The sequence below is a fragment of the Dryas octopetala genome, chromosome 2 (assembly GCF_963921425.1).
Source record: "Dryas octopetala chromosome 2, drDryOcto1.1, whole genome shotgun sequence".
NCBI lineage: Eukaryota > Viridiplantae > Streptophyta > Magnoliopsida > Rosales > Rosaceae > Dryas > Dryas octopetala.
Genome location: NC_141367.1, coordinates 10580694 through 10599178, shown reverse-complemented (window position 1 = coordinate 10599178; position 18485 = coordinate 10580694). Strand labels below are relative to the sequence as shown.

At 36.1% G+C, this 18485-nt stretch overlaps 2 protein-coding genes and 1 pseudogene across 3 annotated transcripts in view; all 3 read right to left on the bottom strand.

The window, feature by feature from the left end:
* LOC147293018 (uncharacterized) overlaps positions 1-2062 on the bottom strand; it is a 28518-nt gene extending 26456 nt beyond the window's left edge. Inside the window, exon 1 of the transcript XR_015120170.1 lies at positions 1905-2062. The gene's annotated coding sequence lies outside the window, so the exon portion shown is untranslated. The remainder of the gene's footprint in view (positions 1-1904) is intronic.
* A 9565-nt stretch (positions 2063-11627) lies between these two features.
* Positions 11628-13132, bottom strand: LOC147293017 (kinesin-like protein KIN-14J; annotated as a pseudogene). The gene is made up of 3 exons (XR_015120397.1): positions 12554-13132; positions 12100-12201; positions 11628-11897 (listed from the first exon to the last, which is right to left on the bottom strand). The product of XR_015120397.1 is annotated as a kinesin-like protein KIN-14J (transcript).
* A 261-nt stretch (positions 13133-13393) lies between these two features.
* On the bottom strand, positions 13394-16273 carry LOC147293016 (uncharacterized). The gene has a single exon (XM_086232410.1). The coding sequence runs from the start codon at positions 16271-16273 to the stop codon at positions 14372-14374; it is 1902 nt and encodes a 633-aa protein (XP_086088536.1). The 3' UTR covers positions 13394-14371.
* Positions 16274-18485: the final 2212 nt, after the last annotated feature.

Below are 18485 nucleotides of genomic sequence, written 5' to 3'. Positions count from 1 at the left end.
AAGCTCCATACCGTATTCAATCTTTGCCTCAAATACTTTGTGAGCCTCATTTGGCATTGCTTCTTTGCAGAGAGCATCCAAAAGTATTGTGAAAGTTATGGTATCAGGAAATATTCCCTGACCTACCATTTCATCAAACAACTTCGTGGCTTCTCCCCATTGAGCTGTAAGGCACATGCCATAAATTAAGCGGTTGTAAGTGACAACACAAGGTCTTAGACCTCTTTGAGCCATTAGCTCAAACGCGGCGAGGGCTTGCTTGGTCCTTCTCTCCTTGCAAAGAGCATCTATTAGAGTGTTAAAGGTCACATCATCCGGAGGGATTCCTTCATCCAACATTCTATTAAATAACTTAATGGCTTCTCCCCAGTGGCCAGAATGGGACAAACCATTAATTAAGGAGTTGTAGGTGAAGAGATCTGGCTTTAGACCTCCATGGATCATTTCTTCCACAAGATTAAGTGCCTCTGATGTCTTCCCTTCTTTGCATAAAGCATCCAATATCGCATTGTATGTAACAATATCAGGCAAGGCTCCACAACCAATCATGTCTTGAAATAACTGCACAGCTTCTTCCCACTTACCAGACTTGCACGAAGCATAAATTAAGGAATTAAAAGTGACAACATCAGGCTTTATGCCTTTTGTAGTCAAATTTTCGAACAGAGCAAGTGCTTCTTGAATTCTTTCTTCCTTGCAAAGAGCGCTGATTAGAACATTATAGGTATATACATTTGGTGAAATTCCACTATCAATCATGCAAAACATGAATCTTTTGGCTTCTTCCCAACGACCCAAGTTGCATAACCCATGAATCAATGAAGTGTAAGTGATGATATCTGGTACAACACTTTTATTGATCATATCTTGAAATATGGTCAACGCCTCATCTATTTGTCTTTCTTTACAAAGGCTGTCAATGATTGGATTGTAGCAATTTGTTTTGGGCTTAAACCTTCCATTTTCAGGCATCTCCTTGAGCATCTCGAGAGCCTTACAAGTTTTCTCTGCTTTGCATAACCCATTAATCATAGTAGCATAAGTGAGTTCATTACATGCGTATCCCTTCTCTTGTATTTTCCGGAACAAGTCCATTGCCTCATCCAGGGAGCTAGAGTTGCAAAGCCCATGAATTAATGAGTTGTAAGTGATGACATCTGGTACAACACTTTTATTGATCATATCTTGAAATATGGTCAACGCCTCATCTATTTGTCTTGCTTTACAAAGGCTGTCAATGATTGGATTGTAGCAATGTGTTTTGGGCTTAAACCTTCCATTTTCAGGCATCTCCTTGAGCATCTCGAGTGCCTTACAAGTTTTCTCTGCTTTGCATAACCCATTAATCATAGTAGCATAAGTGAGTTCATCACATGCGTATCCCTTCTCTTGTATTTTCCAGAACAAGTCCATTGCCTCATCCAGGGAGCTAGAGTTGCAAAGCCCATGAAGCAAAGTATTTAGAAAATAAACATCGGGTTGAAGACCATGCTTAAGAGTAATTGCTAAAACAGAGAAACCCAAGTCCCCCCGATTCAGACGGCACAAGCAATTGAGAAAAACACTCGTTGTAAAGACATCAGGATGGAAATGAACACAGCCCATCAACATCAACTGTTTAAACATCGAAACAACAGTGGCATATTGCTTCATCTTGGAGAGTGCGCCAAACAAACGATTAAAATCCCAAATAGAGGGAATGGGTTTCATTTGAATCATGGAATTAAAGAAACCCAATGCTTCATCAAACCCAAGAGTTCCAGATTTGCACCGTGTTTGGATCAGATTTCCCAAATGGGTGGGTTCACCTTTACCGATTTCGGTATCTCTAGCATGATTAACAACAGGAAAAGAATGGAATCCACTTATTTGCTTTAAAAAGGGAGTAAAAAAAGAAGAATTACCAGAAGGAGCTCTTGGGGTTAACATCTTCATCCTCAGCTTCATCTTTGTAACTGCAATGAAGAAGAAAGAAGCGGCAGGAGAAGCTCTACTGATTAATGGTCACTTGACTTGGTTGAGTACTGAGTAGAGAGAGAGTTGAGAAAAGGACTTCACAAACGCCTTGATTAATGAAAATTAAACAACCGTGAGCACAAATCTATCTTCAATATCATGATTTATTTATAATATAAATAGTAATTAGCATCAAACCATATAATTTCACAATTAATTTTGTAGATAATAATAAAGATCGAACAAAAATTACAATGTTCAAGAAAATCATACAATGATGAAAAAAAAATAACCATAACAATTAAACTAACAAGGATGAGAACACTTTGAATTGAATAAAGTAGAATAAATCACATAAAGATTATACCAGAAAACAATTTATATATAGGGATTAATACCATTTTGCTCCCCAGACTATTACATTTGTATCAGTTTGCTCCTCAGACTTTTAATTTGGAAAATTAAGGACTCTGACTTTTTCAATTTTGTCAATTGAGGTTCTTTTGTCAATTTACACATTTTTTATCCAAATCTTTGAGGGCAAAATGGTCCCTTCCAATTATATCTTATCATTTTTTCCTCATGCATCATTTTTCCTCTTTTATTTCTTGCTAAATTTTGCTTGATCATCTCGACATTTTAGATGAAAAATGTATAAATTGACGGAATAACCTTAATTGGTAAAATTGAAAAAGTCAAGGTCCTTAATTTTCCAAATTAGAAGTCTGTGGAGCAAACTGATACATGTGTAATAGTCTGGGGAGCAAAATGACATTAATCCCTTTATATATATATATATAGTTATATAGTTCAACCATTGGGTACAACCTACCTTAATTCCTTGAACAGTTCTCTCTCAGTTCGTTCACACGTGCTCGGTCTAAACAATTTTTAAAAAAATTATAGCTTAGATATAATTTAACACAATTTAATTTAATCTCACTCTCCTTTTAAGGAAAGTGTAACTCACACTCAATTTGTAAGTGTCGGATTTTCGTGAAACTAATATCATTAGACTTGTATCGAAAAATAGAGTTTTGAGGGTGAAAATTGAACGACAAAAGTCTCTGGAAACAACCGCATGGGCTGCCACTTGGCGATGGTCCGTGCAGGGTCGCTGGCCAATCACTATTCATCATCTTCTTCAAAATAGCCCCCGTTTTTCATAATTTTTTTTTTTCAGTTTTTTTCTCAACTTTGGCTCGACTTTTAACCTATCAAACTTTTACCAAATTATGCAAATTTATACTTGTTTTAAAGTTCTGCATCCCCTCTTTACAACCATATAAAGATCATGAAAAATGAATGGTTAAAACTCTATTTATAAGGCTTGAAAGTAGGCCATATAAAAACTGCAAATTTATTTGGAAAACCTCTTTACAACCATATAAAGATCATGAAAATGAACGGTTAAAAACTCGATTTATAAGGCCCGAAAGAAGGCCATATGAAAACTGCGAATTTATTTGGAAAAATTTCCAGATTTTTCATATTCTTTGTTTTTGCATTTTCTTAATTTCAATTCCAAACCGCAAAACATGTTTCTAAAGCTATCTACAACTTAATTTTTAGTTTTACAACATAAAATAAAGGTGTGTAAACAAAAGGCTTATTATTTGGTTTATCCACTGAATGTAATTCGAATTCTCACATTACCTCTTGATGTTTTTTTCGTTTCACTTTATCCACTGAAACTAATTTTCGTGTATCACTTTACCCCTATCCTATTTTTACAAATTTTGAAAATTAATTAAAAATAGCTCCGAATTCAGAAAAACATACAGAAAATTCCTACGAACTCATCTTGACTTGTACTAATTTACTATGAGGTCAAATTACCAATTTTCCCTCCGACTATATTAGAATTTTAAGACTTGACACTTTGACCCCACAAATGTTTTTGAAACACTCGGAGGGAAAATTTGTATTTTGACCACATAGTAAATTAGTACTAGTCAAGACGAATCGGTATGAATTTTTTCATGTATTTTCCCTAGTTCGGAGCTATTTTTAAATAATTTTCAAAATTTGTAAAAATAAGAAAATAGTAAACAGGGAGTAAAGTGATACACGAAAATTAGTTTAGAGGGTAAAGTGAGACGAAAAAAACATCAGGGGTAATGTGAGAATTCGAATTACTTTCAGGGGGTAATTATTTGTTTGAGATGTTCTTATGTGCAAATCCTTAAGGGCACCCAAGAAGACAACCAAACAAATATATATTTTAAACTTAAAAGACTTCAAACAAGTGGTTTGTCTCAAGAAAACTTTGGAAAATCACAAAGTTTTCAGTTGAAGGTGTGAAGTGAAAATGAGGGAGTAGTTCTCTTTTTATAGGCTTGAAAAAGTGGGAAAAACTAGTGTATTTTTTATGTGGGATAGGTAAAAAACACGAACCGCGTATGGGGGATGAAAACAGATCGAGGCGCAGGTCGCCTTGTGTCTGCAAAGGGAGCGGGTAGGCAGAGCAAGTTAGGTTCCAGGCTCAAACGACGTGTTGCTCGGAAGCGATGATCCGGATTGAGCGCCGTCTGCATCGCTTGCGTGCCAATGGTCCGGATCGCATCCACACAGTGAGTCACATGCACTGCGTCGCACTGGATTCTCGTTATAGGCTGGCACATCTGGGCCATCTGATTCGGCGTGATCGACTCTCCAGATCGTGTCATGTCAGCGCCCATTTTCTTTTCAAATTCTTCCATTTTTCCAAAATTCTCTAAACTTAAATAAATCACCAAAAATATGTCCAAGCTTCCAAAATTCTTACGGACTCGTGAGACTGAGTACTAATTATCTATGGCCTCAAAACATTATTTTGATTTCCAGAATTTTTGTGAAAAATCCAACTTCTCCAAATAAAATTCTGAAAAATCAAATAATAATCTAAAACAATTATTCAACTTTGAGAATTTGTAAATCCTTCGTCCAAACTCCGATTTCGATGAACTAAACGTCGTTATTCTTAAACAAATGAGCTCTACGCCACTAAGGTCTAACCTTAGTCACTTGGACTTCAGAAAAATTCGTCAACTCGAAGAATAAAACCAAATTCTTTTTAAACAAACCAAAAAATTAAAATACGGTAAATTCTAAGGTCTCATAGGGCTGCTATGCACGCTTTGTCATGCATTAATTTGATGGCTTCATGGTGATCGATGGTGAAGGTGTCAACAGTGACGTTGCTTGTGTAATGCAAGAGCGGTTGGTGGAATGATGTATGTAAGCACTTGACAAGTGGATGATGATGGTTGATGATGTCTTGATGTGTTGGAGGTGGAACTGTGCATCTAGAGGAGTTTTCGACGTTAAAAACCAATGTAGGACGAAGGAAGAAGACGAAGTGCAGAGGTGTCGAGCCCTCGGCTTGGACCACCGAGCGCTCAACTGGTTCACCGAGGGCTCGGCCACATGGCTGTGGCTGGGCTGGGCGCAGGTCTGCGTGGGCTTTAAGCTTTGACGTCTTTGGGCTTTTCTTGTATTTAAAACCAACAAAATAACAATACAACTACTTAATTTAAATACACATGCACTAAATTAAAATTGCAATAAATTAAGTAAACTAAAATCTAAAGAATAAAATAAAAACAAATAAAACCCAATAATATAACTAAATGATTAAAATAGATGCCAAATGATTGGGACACTAACTAATAGAAAGTTACAAAATAATAGAAAGTTATAACTACGTACTACAAAATAGCACATCATATAACTACGTACTACCAAATGCACCCCGAATAATATAACAAATCATATAACCATATATCTTATATAACTACGTACTGCAACACCCCGACATGCATCCATGCAAGTTTTTGATGAAGATAACTTTAAGATAAATATGATATATGTAACAACTGACTATCATATAGAAGTACATGTGAGATGATGGGTACTAAAAACTAGGCAACAATGATCGTTGTAAATTGAACCATTTTATATAGAAATCATACACAAAAACTACATTTGCACAATTTGGTGAATGGGTGATTAGGTGTGCGGGAACAACATGCCATTCGCTTATTCTCATCCGATTATGCATTCAATCCTAAATTGTTAAGGTAAAAAAGAAAAGTTTAATAGTGGACAAAATGAAGAAAAGCCAAAAAAAAATATTCAAAAGTTATACTATGATTCTTAATAATAAGTACATATATTACAAGGTGAAGTTTGAAGTCTCCAGTTGCCATTTTCAATATAGAGACAAATGGAAATTATTAATCTCCAAAGGGGTTATACAGACAAAGTAGGTCGATTGTCCTTAGGGGAGGCCTAGTCCAGGCGATATAACTAGTGGAATGGATACTTTCACTAGCAGTTCAATTTTTATTGATGATTTAAGAAAGGGTAGTTGATCATATTGGATCGGTCGTCAGATGATATTTGAGAAATTGGAATCTCAATAGACCCATTTGGGGTCGGGATGTTAGTGCCTTGGTGATACAGGTACTCTGATTCTACCTCAGCAAATTCAGGTACGCCTTATATATGTGTGTGGATTGTGATGTGATTTAAGGTGTCATGAATACTCACTATTGTGTTTGTTGATGGTTAATTATCAGCATTGAATAAATATTAAGCTGAATGTGATATACATTTTAATGATTGCCACTGTCTTATGTGTGATGACTTGGGGGTTGATTTTAGGATGTAAATTCCAGGGTTTTTAACTATGAAATTTATTTGTACAGTGTCTCATGATATTCTTGATGGTTATTGCTATAACTGAATATTGTATTGAATTTATTTCATTTGTACATGAGTTGATTTTATCCATACGAGCTTCATAGCTTACTGGGTTTTTCATGTGACCCGGTGCACCATTTCACAGTGCAGGGATTTGTTTTGCAGAGTGCTAAACTGAGGAGGCGGCGTGAGGAGGACGTGGCAGTGGCAGTGGCAGTAGCAGTAGGGAAACCATAATTTTAATGTTATTCTTTTTATTTTAGGATTCAATTTAAAAATTGTTTTATTCATCCACAATTTATGAGACCATCAAGGATATCCCATTTTCTCTTGATGTCTCCAATAATCACGAGATCATCAAACATCCTCTTTCCCCTTGATGTCTCAATAAATCGTTTATTCACACTGTCTACCCGTGCATTTTCCTCAAGCACTTATGATTATGCATGTAAAGCCATAATAAATAATGAAAATTAAATAACCGAGACCACAAATCTATCTTCAATATCATGATTAATAATATAAATAGTAATTAACATCAAACCATATAATTCCACAATTAATTTTGTAGACAATAATAAAGATTGAACAAAAATTACAATGTCCAAGTAAATCATACAATGATGAAAAATAAAAACCATAACAATTAAATTGACAAGAATGAGAACACTTTGGATTGAATAAAGTAGAATCTATCACATAAAGATTATACCAAAGAACAATTTTTTTATATATATAGTTATATAGTCCAATCATTGGGTACAACCTACCTTAATTCCTTGAAGGGTTCTCTCTCGGTTTGTTCTAACGTGCTCGGTCTAAACAATTTTTAAAAAATTGTAGCCTAGATAGAATTTAACACAATTTAATTTAATCTCACTCTCCTTTTAAGGAGAGTGTAACTCACACTCAATTTATAAGTATCGGATTTTCGTGAAATTAATACCATTAGACTCGTATCAAAAAATAGATTTTTGAGGGTGAAAATTGGACGACAAAAGTCTCTAGAAACAGCCGCAAGGGCTGCCATTTGCTGGCGGTCTGTGTGGGGGTCGCTGGCCAATCACTATTCATCATATTTTTCTAAACAGCCCCTGTTTTCCATAATTTTTTTTTTCAGTTTTTTTTTTTTTTTCAACTTTGACTCGACTTTTAACCTATCAAACCTTCACCAAATTATGCAAACTTATACATATTTTAAAGCTCTGCATCCCCTTTTTACAACCATATAAAGATCATGAAAAATGAACGGTTAAATCTCTATTTATAAGGCTTGAAAGTAGGCCATATGAAAACTGCGAATTTATCTGGAAACCTCTTTACAACCATATAAAGATCATGCAAATGAATGGTTAAAAACTCGATTTATAAGGCCCGAAAGTAGGGCACATGAAAACTGTGAATTTATTTGGAAAAATTTCCAAATTTTTCATATTCTTTGTTTTTTTATTTTGTTAATTTCAATTTCAAACTACAAAACATGTTTCTAAGGCTATAATAAGCTATCTACAACTTAATTTTTGGTTTTACAACATACAATAAAGGTGTGTAAACAGAAGGCTTATTATTTGGTTTACCCCCTGATGTTTTTTTCGTTTCACTTTATCCCCTGAAACTAATTTTCGTGTATCACTTTACCCCTGTCCTAGTTTTACAAATTTTGAAAACTAATTAAAAATAGCTCCGGACTCAGAAAAATATACAAAAAATTCCTACGGACTCGTCTTGACTAGTACTAATTTACTATGAGGTCAAATTACCAATTTTTCCTCCGACACTATTAGAATTTTAAGACTTGACACTTTGACCCCACAAATGTTTTAAAAACACTCGGAGGGAAATTTGTATTTTGACAGCATAGTAAATTAGTACTAGTCAAGACGAATCAATAGGAATTTTTTTGTGTATTTTCCTTAGTTCGGAGCTATTTTTAAATAGTTTTCAAAATTTGTAAAAATAAGAAAATAGTAAACAAGGGGTAAAGTGATACACGAAAATTAGTTTTAAAGGGTAAAGTAAGACGAAAAAACATCAGGAGTAATGTGAGAATTCGAATTGCTTTCAGGGGGTAATTATTTGTTTGAGATGTTCTTAGGTGCAAAATCATTAAGGGCACCCAAGAAGACAACCCAAAAAAATATATATTTTAAACTTAAAAGACTTCCAACAAGTGGTTTGTCTCAAGAAAACTTTGGAAAAATCATAAAGTTTTCAGTTGAAGGTGTGAAGTGAAAATGAGGGAGTGGTTCTCTATTTATAAGCTTGAAAAAGTGGGAAAAACTAGTGTATTTTTTATGTGGGATAGGTAAAAAAACACGAACCGAGTATGGGGGATGAAAACGGGTCGAGGCACAGGTTGCCATGTGTCTGCAAACGGAGCGGGTCGGCGGAGCGGGTTGGGTTCCAAGCGCAAACGACGTGTCGCTCGGAAGCGACGGTCCAAATTGAGCGTCGTCTACATCGCTTGTGTGCCAATGGTCCGGATCGCATCCACACGGTGAGTCCCATGCTCTGCGTCGCACTGGATTCTCGTCATGGGCTGGCGCATCTGGGGCCATCCGATTCGACATGATTGATGCTCTAGATCGTGCCATGTCATCGCCCATTTTCTTGAGGTGTTGGAGGTAGAACTGTGCATCTAGAGGAGTTTTCGACGTAAAAACCCAATGTAGGACGAAGGAAGAAGACAAAGTGCAGAGGTGTCGAGCGCTCGGCTTGGACCACCGAGCGCTCGACTGGTTCACCGAGGGCTCGGCCACATGGTTGTGGCTGGGCTGGGCGCAAGTCTGCGTGGGCTTTGAGCTTTGACGTCTTTGGGCTTTTGGGCTTTTCTTGTATTTAAAACCAACAAAATAACAATACAACTACTTAATTTAAATACACATGCACTAATTTAAATTGCAATAAAGTAAACTAAAATCTAAAGAATAAAATAAAAACAAATAAAACCCAGTAATATAACTAAATGATTAAAATAGATACCAAACGATTCGGACACTAACTAATAGAAAGTTATATTCGGACACTAACTAATAGAAAGTTACAAAATAATAGAAAGTTATAACTACGTACTACAAAATAGCATGTACATCATATAACCAAGGAGTAAAATTTCGGTTTCGAGGAAATTTTTGATGGAAATTTCGACGGAAATTTTCGCAGAAATTTTGATAAAAATTTCGATTTCGACAAAATTAGACAAAAACGACGAAAATTGCTATCAAAATACGAAAATTTTGAATGAAACTTGACCATATGTTTATTTAACATATTATCTACTATATTGATAAAAAATATTGAAGAAATCAAATTATATAATAGATTTCATGTGATATAGGATGAATATAATGCGCGCTGGAAGTAAATATTGTTATATAAAATTAGTATAATGAATAAATGAAATTAGTATATTCTATATTATCTATGCACTAAACCTTATATACTCTATATTATTTATGATATGATATAAGATATTATAATTTAAGCCTTTTAGGGTATCTTTAATTATTTTTTATATAAAAATGTATTGGGGTTTAGGATTTAAAAACAACTAAGAGAAACTCCAAAAGAGCCAAACCAAACCTCAAACGAAATCTCAAACTCTTTTTTTTCTTTCCAATTGCCCAAAGGCTCCAAACCCCAATCAAACCTAAAGCCTTTTCTTTCTTTCTTTTTCCTTTTTTTTTTTTTTCTTTCCTTCATGAAGATGAGTAATTTTTGTTTTTTATTAAAAAATACAGCATGATCAAATAGATACAAGTATGAATGTGCCATTCATCTTGATTGAGAAACATAATTTAAGTTACATATATTTTGAATAGTCAATGATAAACTAGAGTGCCTACTATTGTGTAGTCAAAAGCTATAATGTATTTGGTCAAAAAATAAAAAAACAAAAAGCTATAATGTATAACATTGACTAGTCTTAGACTTATGATCTTTATCTAGTGCAGTAGTGCCTAACCAAAATGTTTTTTTTCGGCCGTGAATTCCTTCTTTTTCTTTCGTTTTTTTCTTTCTTTTTTTTCTTTCTTTTCTTTCTTTTCTTTCCTTCATTTTCTTTTTTCTTCTTTCCTTCCTTTCCTCCTTGCCCGTGACTTTTTCCACCTTGCAGTGACTTCCTCTTCCCTCATTTCTCTCTCCCAGACCTGCGCAGTCTTCTCTCCTCCCTTTCCCTCCATGATTTCTTCCTTCCTCCTTCCTCCTCTCCCTCCCCGATATCCTCTCCTTCCCCGATCTCTTCTCTCTCCTCCCTCCTCAATCACCCTCCGATCTGCCGCCTCCGACGACCTTTGGCGACGAGGCCAGCTCGCCTTTCCTCCCCTCTCTTCCTCTGGTGGCTGCTGCTAGAGTGTTAGACTGTTAGTGAAGATTGGGCTTTGTGACTTCGGTAAGTTATAGCGAAATTTCGCCAAATTTCGGCGAAATTTCAACGAAATTTGGAGAAATTTTACAAAAACATACCAGTTTTATAATCGAAATTTCGGGCAAAATTACAGAAATTTCGTCGAAAATTTTACGAAAAATAAGGGATATGTGATAAAATTTCGCCGAAATTTTCGAAATTTCATTCCTTGCATATAACTACGTACTACCAAATGCACCCAGAATAATATAACAAATCATATAACCATATATTTTATATAACTACGTACTGCAACACCCCGACATGCATCCATGCAAGTTTTTGATGAAGATAACTTTAAGATAAATATGATATATGTAACAACTGACTATCATATAGAAGTACATGTGAGATGATGGGTACTAAAAACTAGGCAACAATGATCGTTGTAAATTGAACCATTTTATATAGAAATCATACACAAAAACTACATTTGCACAATTTGGTGAATGGGTGATTAGGTGTGCGGGAACAACATGCCATTCGCTTATTCTCATCCGATTATGCATTCAATCCTAAATTGTTAAGGTAAAAAAGAAAAGTTTAATAGTGGACAAAATGAAGAAAAGCCAAAAAAAAATATTCAAAAGTTATACTATGATTCTTAATAATAAGTACATATATTACAAGGTGAAGTTTGAAGTCTCCAGTTGCCATTTTCAATATAGAGACAAATGGAAACTACTAGCAGACTAGAAGGGGCAGAATTAAAAAATACGTAGTACACTGAGTTTTTTAACAGCAATGCCAACCGAAGCTCCATTGATCGCTGTCCAAATACTGCCTTTCTAATGCCATCGTTTGGCAGGCTTCGCTGATGAGGTGCTGCCAGCAGTGGCTTTCTTAGGACCTGACATAAATTATACAGCAAACCGAGAATGAGTAAAGATAAAAAGGGGCGGCGTCGAGAGCAGGAAAAGAAGGGGGGAGGGGTTAGGGGTTCTGAGAATTAATGTGGTAGCTGTAAAAGTAATTGAATCATTGCTCGTCAAAGCTTCAGTACAATAAAACTGTTAAATGTAGACAGAAGGATTCAGATACATCATACATACTTGGTGAAACCTTTGGGGAACTTTTAATCAATGATGACCGAGTAGCTTTTGGTTCCACAGACTTATGCATGTGCTGGCTTTGGAAGTTTAGGCGGTGCAAACCTTGAAACCAGATAAAAAAACAACCGAAAGCATTAGATTCATAGAAATGAAGCTGGTTTAATCACCAGCAAAGTCCAATAAATCCAACAATCCAAATGAATCACACCCTCAATTCCAATTAAAGTTTTGAAACTTTGACCAAATAACAAATATACCAAAAATGGTGCATCAGAAAAAAATGAGTTTAAAAAGGAAAAAAATAGCAACCTTTTAAATTAAAAACCAGCAGTCAGATCATTTAAAAGATGTCAAATATTAATTATTGACCAAAAAAAGCCAGCAATTAATTATTGATCTCACTAACAAAGGGCACCTACAATATACGTGGGGATGAGGAAAATGAGAAACTCACTTTACTGTGTGGTGGGATGGTGTCTTCTCACCTTGACCATTCTCAGCTTGTGTTTTCTTGGCTTTCTTTATTTCGAGCCTGTGTGCTTTCTGTTGGCCTCGAAACTTCAGGAAAAAGAGTAAACTCCACAACACTGGAAATTGAAGCATCAGTTTCTGTTCCCTTTGAAAGACCACCATCAGATATGTCGCTTAATCTCTCCCCAGAATCTTCTTCAACAAATCCCAACAGCTCAAAGTCTTCATTAAAATTTTGACTTGAATCACCCCCGTGCTTTAACTGAGGCAAATGTTCCTTATGATGTCTAAAGTCATCCATTGACCGCTGAGAACTGGCTTCAGAATGCTTTGTTTCACCTCCATGCTTTGACCAAGGCGAATGTTCCTTATGATGTCTAAAGTCATCCATTGACTGCTGAGAACTAGCTTCCAAATGCTTTGCCTCATCTCCATGCCTTGACTGAGGCAAATGTTCCTTATAATGTCTAAAGTCATCTATAGACTGCTGAGAACTCGCTCTAGAATGTTTTGCCTCACCTCCATCATCCATGTGAATGATCCTTATGATGTCTAAAGTCATCTACTGACTGCTGAGAACTTGCTTAAGAATGCTTGTCACTATGCTCGAAGGAACCGTCCATATCAGGAGCCACCTTCTCAGTTCCTGAACCTTTTCCACCTGATATTGTCTGGCTCTGTCGAGGAGGCGTTGCAATCGAATGTCTTCGGGGAGAGGAAGACGATATCTTAGTGAGTTCATGCCACGGTGTACCACTTTACTATTGGCCTTCAGCAATCACTCAATCTCCTCATCTTTCTTAGCAATTGTGTCCTTGAAGGACGCCACCTGCAAGATTTAATAGATAATTACACAAATGAATAAAAAATTTCCTCTCTAACTTCCAAGGGATGCAACATTTTGTCAGCTTTGCACCATTACTACCATGCAAAATTGTATCATGCCAACTTTCTTTAACTTCTGAGGGATGCAATATTTGCTCCACTTTAGCAGAAAAAAAAAATCCATTATACACTCTAAAATCTCCACTTTAGGAGCAACAAAAATACACTATTAAATAGCAAAGTTGGCTAAAACATTAAGGATGTGATATTGTGGTGCCTGTCTCTGAATTTGTTGAATACTGTTATGACAAAAAGTTGTTTTGAATTGGTTTTTGTTCAAATTTGAATTTGCCTTGCTACGTTGCTTGATTTAACATGACACTATTAGCATGCAATAAGGAGAAGAAAACTGTAATCAGTTAATAACCCCATGCCATGGAAATCCTTGCCAAGCCTCTTAGAATGTTTCCTGTTACAGAATCAGGAAACAGTCCCTTCTGGATCATTTCCTTAAGGATCTGCATAGCTTCAGCTCTTCTATTAACCATTATATAATATAGGTTAAAATATTGGGCAACGAACCATGACTCCATAAAATCAAATACTTTCTTTGCCTTATACATTGTGCCTTGCAAACAATATTCATTAATCAAAGTACAAGCACATTACCATGATGAATTGACATTTCAACTATTCGTGAGGCTTCTCAATCATAACTTGTTTGAAAAGAGCCTGATGTAAGATTACCTTACCCATCATCTAATCGAACAACCTGAAAGCTTCTTTTCACAGACTTGATTAGTGAGAGTTAAGATCAGGCCATTACTGAGCCATCTGCAGTCATCCATATCTGTGAGAGTCAAGGTCAGGTATGCTCAAGTCTAACATGATCCAATCTGGTCCAGTCTAACACAACCAACAAACTTTGTAAGGAGACTTAATTTCAAATTAGTTCATCACGCACTCTCTTAGAGATTTATCCTGCAGATGCAACATGCCGTTTAGGACGGAAACCTCTCAAAGTTTCTCTCATTTCCAGATCAGGCATCAATCCATTGTGGATCATTTCCTTAACAAGTTTTAATGATTCATCTAGTCTTTTAATTTTTGCAAATCCATTCACCAAGGTTCTATAGGAAGAAATATCAGGCACGGGTCCCTTAGCCTCCATTAAATCAAAGACCTTCTTTGCCTTATATATTTTTCCATGCAAACAATATCTATTAATCAGCATACTGTAAGTTATCGTGCTAAGCTCCATACCGTATTCAATCTTTGCCTCAAATACTTTGTGAGCCTCTTTTGGCATTGCTTCTTTGCAGAGAGCATCCAAAAGTATTGTCAAAGTTATGGTATCAGGAAATATTCCCTGACCTACCATTTCATCAAACAACCTCGTGGCTTCTCCCCATTGAGCTGTAAGGCACATGCCATAGATTAAGCGGTTGTAAGTGACAACACTTGGTCTTATACCTCTTTGAGCCATTAGCTCAAACGCGGCGAGGGCTTGCTTCGTCCTTCTCTCATTGCAAAGAGCATCTATTAGAGTGTTAAAGGTCACATCATCTGGAGGGATTCCTTCATCCAACATTCTATTAAATAACTTAGTGGCTTCTCCCCAATGGCCAGAATGGAACAAACCATTAATTAAGGAGTTGTAGGTGAAGAGATCTGGCTTTACACCTCCATGGATCATTTCTTCCACAAGATTAAGTGCCTCTGATGTCTTCCCTTCTTTGCATAAAGCATCCAATACAGCATTGTATGTAACAATATCAGGCAAGGCTCCACAATCAATCATGTCTTGAAATAACTGCACAGCTTCTTCCCACTTACCAGACTTGCACGAAGCAGAAATTAAGGAATTAAAAGTGACAACATCAGGCTTTATGCCTTTTGTAGTCAAATTTTCGAAGAGAGCAAGTGCTTCTTGAATTCTTTCTTCCTTGCAAAGAGAGCTGATTAGAACATTATAGGTATATACATCTGGTGAAATTCCACTATCAATCATGCAAAACATGAATCTTTTGGCTTCTTCCCAACGACCCAAGTTGCATAACCCATGAATTAATGAGTTGTAAGTGATGACATCTGGTACAACACTTTTATTGATCATATCTTGAAATATGGTCAACGCCTCATCTATTTGTCTTGCTTTACAAAGGCTGTCAATGATTGGATTATAGCAATTTGTTTTGGGCTTAAACCTTCCATTTTCAGGCATCTCCTTGAGCATCTCGAGTGCCTTACAAGTTTTCTCTGCTTTGCATAACCCATTAATCATAGTAGCATAAGTGAGTTCATTACATGCGTATCCCTTCTCTTGTATTTTCCGGAACAAGTCCATTGCCGCATCCAGGGAGCTAGAGTTGCAAAGCCCATGAAGCAAAGTACTTAGAAAATAAGCATTGGGTTGAAGACCATGCTTAAGAGTAATTGCTAAAACAGAGAAACCCAAGTCCCCCCGATTCAGACGGCACAAGCAATTGAGAAAAATACTCGTTGTAAAGACATCGGGATGGAAATGAACACAGCCCGTCAACATCAACTGTTTAAACATCGAAACAACAGTGGCATAGTGCTTCATCTTGTAGAGTGCGCTAAACAAAGGATTAAAACCCCAAATAGGAATGGGTTTCATTTGAATCATGGAATTAAAGAAACCCAATGCTTCATCAAACCCAAGAGTTCCAGATTTGTACCGTGTTCGGAACAGATTTTCCAAATGGATGGGTTTACCTTTACCGATTTCAGTATCTCTAGCATGACTAACAACAGGAAAAGAATGGAATCCACTTATTTGCTTTAGAAAGGGAGTAAAAAAAGAAGAATTACCAGAAGGAGCTCTTGGGGTTAACATCTTCATCCTCAGATTCATCTTTGTAACTGCAATGAAGAAGAAAGAAGCGGGAGGAGCTCTAGTGATTAATGGTCACTTGACTTGGTTGAGTACTGAGTAGAGAGAGAGTTGAGAAAAGGAGTTCACAAACGCCTTGGTCCACTTCTCCAATGGTTTCGGGCCCCACAGAGTCATCAAATCCAACTTCTTTCTTGGGCCTTGAACCCAGCACCTGGCCCAACAACTCCAAATATAACGTCGAATTGAGTTCGTCCTTAACTCATTATGAAGTTGGATTTCGAACTTTCGATCCCATAAATCTCCAGAGGGGTTATACAAACAATCTAGGTCGATTGTCCTTAAGGGAGGCCTAGTCTAGGCGATATAACTAGTGAAATGGATACTTTCGCTATTGGTTCAATGTTTACTGATGATCAATTTATGAAAGGGTAGTTGATCATATTGGATCGGTCGTCGGATGATATTTGAGAAATTGGAATCTCAATAAACCCATGTGGGGTCGGATTGTTAGTGCCTTGGTGATACAGGTACTCTAATTCTACCTCAACAAATTCAGGTACGCCTTATATATATGTGTGGATTGTGATGTGATTTGAGGTGTCATGAATTACTCACTGTTGTGTTTGTTGATGGTTAATTATCAGTATCGAATATATATTATGCTGAATGTGATATACATTTTGGTGATCGTCATTGTCTTATGTGTGATGACCTGGGGGTTGATTTTAGAACGTAAATTCCAAGGTTTTTAACTATGAAATTTATTTGTACAGTGTCTCATAATATTCTTAATGATTATTGCTATAACTAAATATTGTATTGAATTGATTTCATCTGTACATGAGTTGGTTTTACCCATACAAGGTTTATAGCTTACCAGGTTTTTCATGTGACCCAGTGCACCATTTCACGGTGCAGAGATTTGTTTTGCAGAGTGCTAAATTGAGGAGGCAGTGTGAGGAGGACATGGCAGTGGCAGTAGGGAAACCAAAATTTTAATGTTATTCTTTTTATTTTGGGATTCAATTTTAAATTTTTTTTATTTTGATTGGCTCATTAATAATTCAATTATCTACGAGGTTGCATCCTTTTAAATGTGTAATCTCAAGGGTTTGGTTTTGTCATAAACTTTTTATTTAAAAAAATTTTAATTTCCACAGCTTATTTTATCCCTGATCCAACTCAGTTTTTAAATAAAGGGTTTAATGTATTTTAAGGAACTGTGTTTACAATGTTTTGTCCAATGAGTGTTGTACTTTCGAGAACCTTAAAATACATGTCTTGTCACTTGTCGGGGTTTTGGGGTGTGACAACTATCAAAAATTAGGTCCCAATGCAATCCACTTTAATGAAATGTGAAAAAATGCACTGGGCACGAAGCCCAGTGTGCCAAGCTTATTTATTTATTCTTTTGTGTCAGGAGAATTAGTCACTGTTGAGCAATGACAATTCTCACTATGCATTGCCCAAAACATGACAACTTATATAAATCTTTTGTCTTTTCTTCCATAAACATATAAAAAAAAAAGCATAAAACCAGCACAAAACACAAAAATTCAAGCTTTTGGAATAAAAAATCTTAATTTTAACAGTAACAATAATTGCCATTGTCCAATAGTAACTATCGGGGACGATAGCCCGATAGTTACTGTTCGATAGTAGCAATCGCCCAACACTTCCAGATCACTGTCACGCTCGATCCGGAATATCTCCATATATCTCAAATTGAGATGTGAACCACATCCTGATCGAAGTATGTTAGTTTCTAGGATTTGTTATATTGCCTATTTTCCTTGTCAAAACCATTGTATTTATTTTTATTTAATCACTCACAAGCTCTAGGCTAGATTAAGGACAATATCAATTGTATTGAAGAAGTCAAGAATGAACAAAGACTCAAGGTATACTGCACTTCATTCATTTCAGGAAAATAACAGTTTTTTGTCTATTTGACTAGTCACTCACTGAACATAAAGAACAATGTTCTTCACGTACAGTGGATGATACTTATGTGACAGTCACTGCAGTGGGGCCATTTCGGGTTTTGCTTATTAAAGCCCATTTCATTGAAAACCCATTTTCTGTTTTTCTAAACATGCATGCGCACAACACATGACTTGCTTTCCCTCACTGAATCAGATCTGATTGCATCTTTACCTTTCACGCCACTCATTCACACACACCTCAGCACTATTCATCATCTTCTCCATTTCTGATTTTTGCAAAATAA

Bases quoted from the DNA above. Each gene is read 5' to 3' on its own strand.
- LOC147293016 (XM_086232410.1), bottom strand. From the start codon at position 16,273: ATGAATCTGAGGATGAAGATGTTAACCCCAAGAGCTCCTTCTGGTAAT.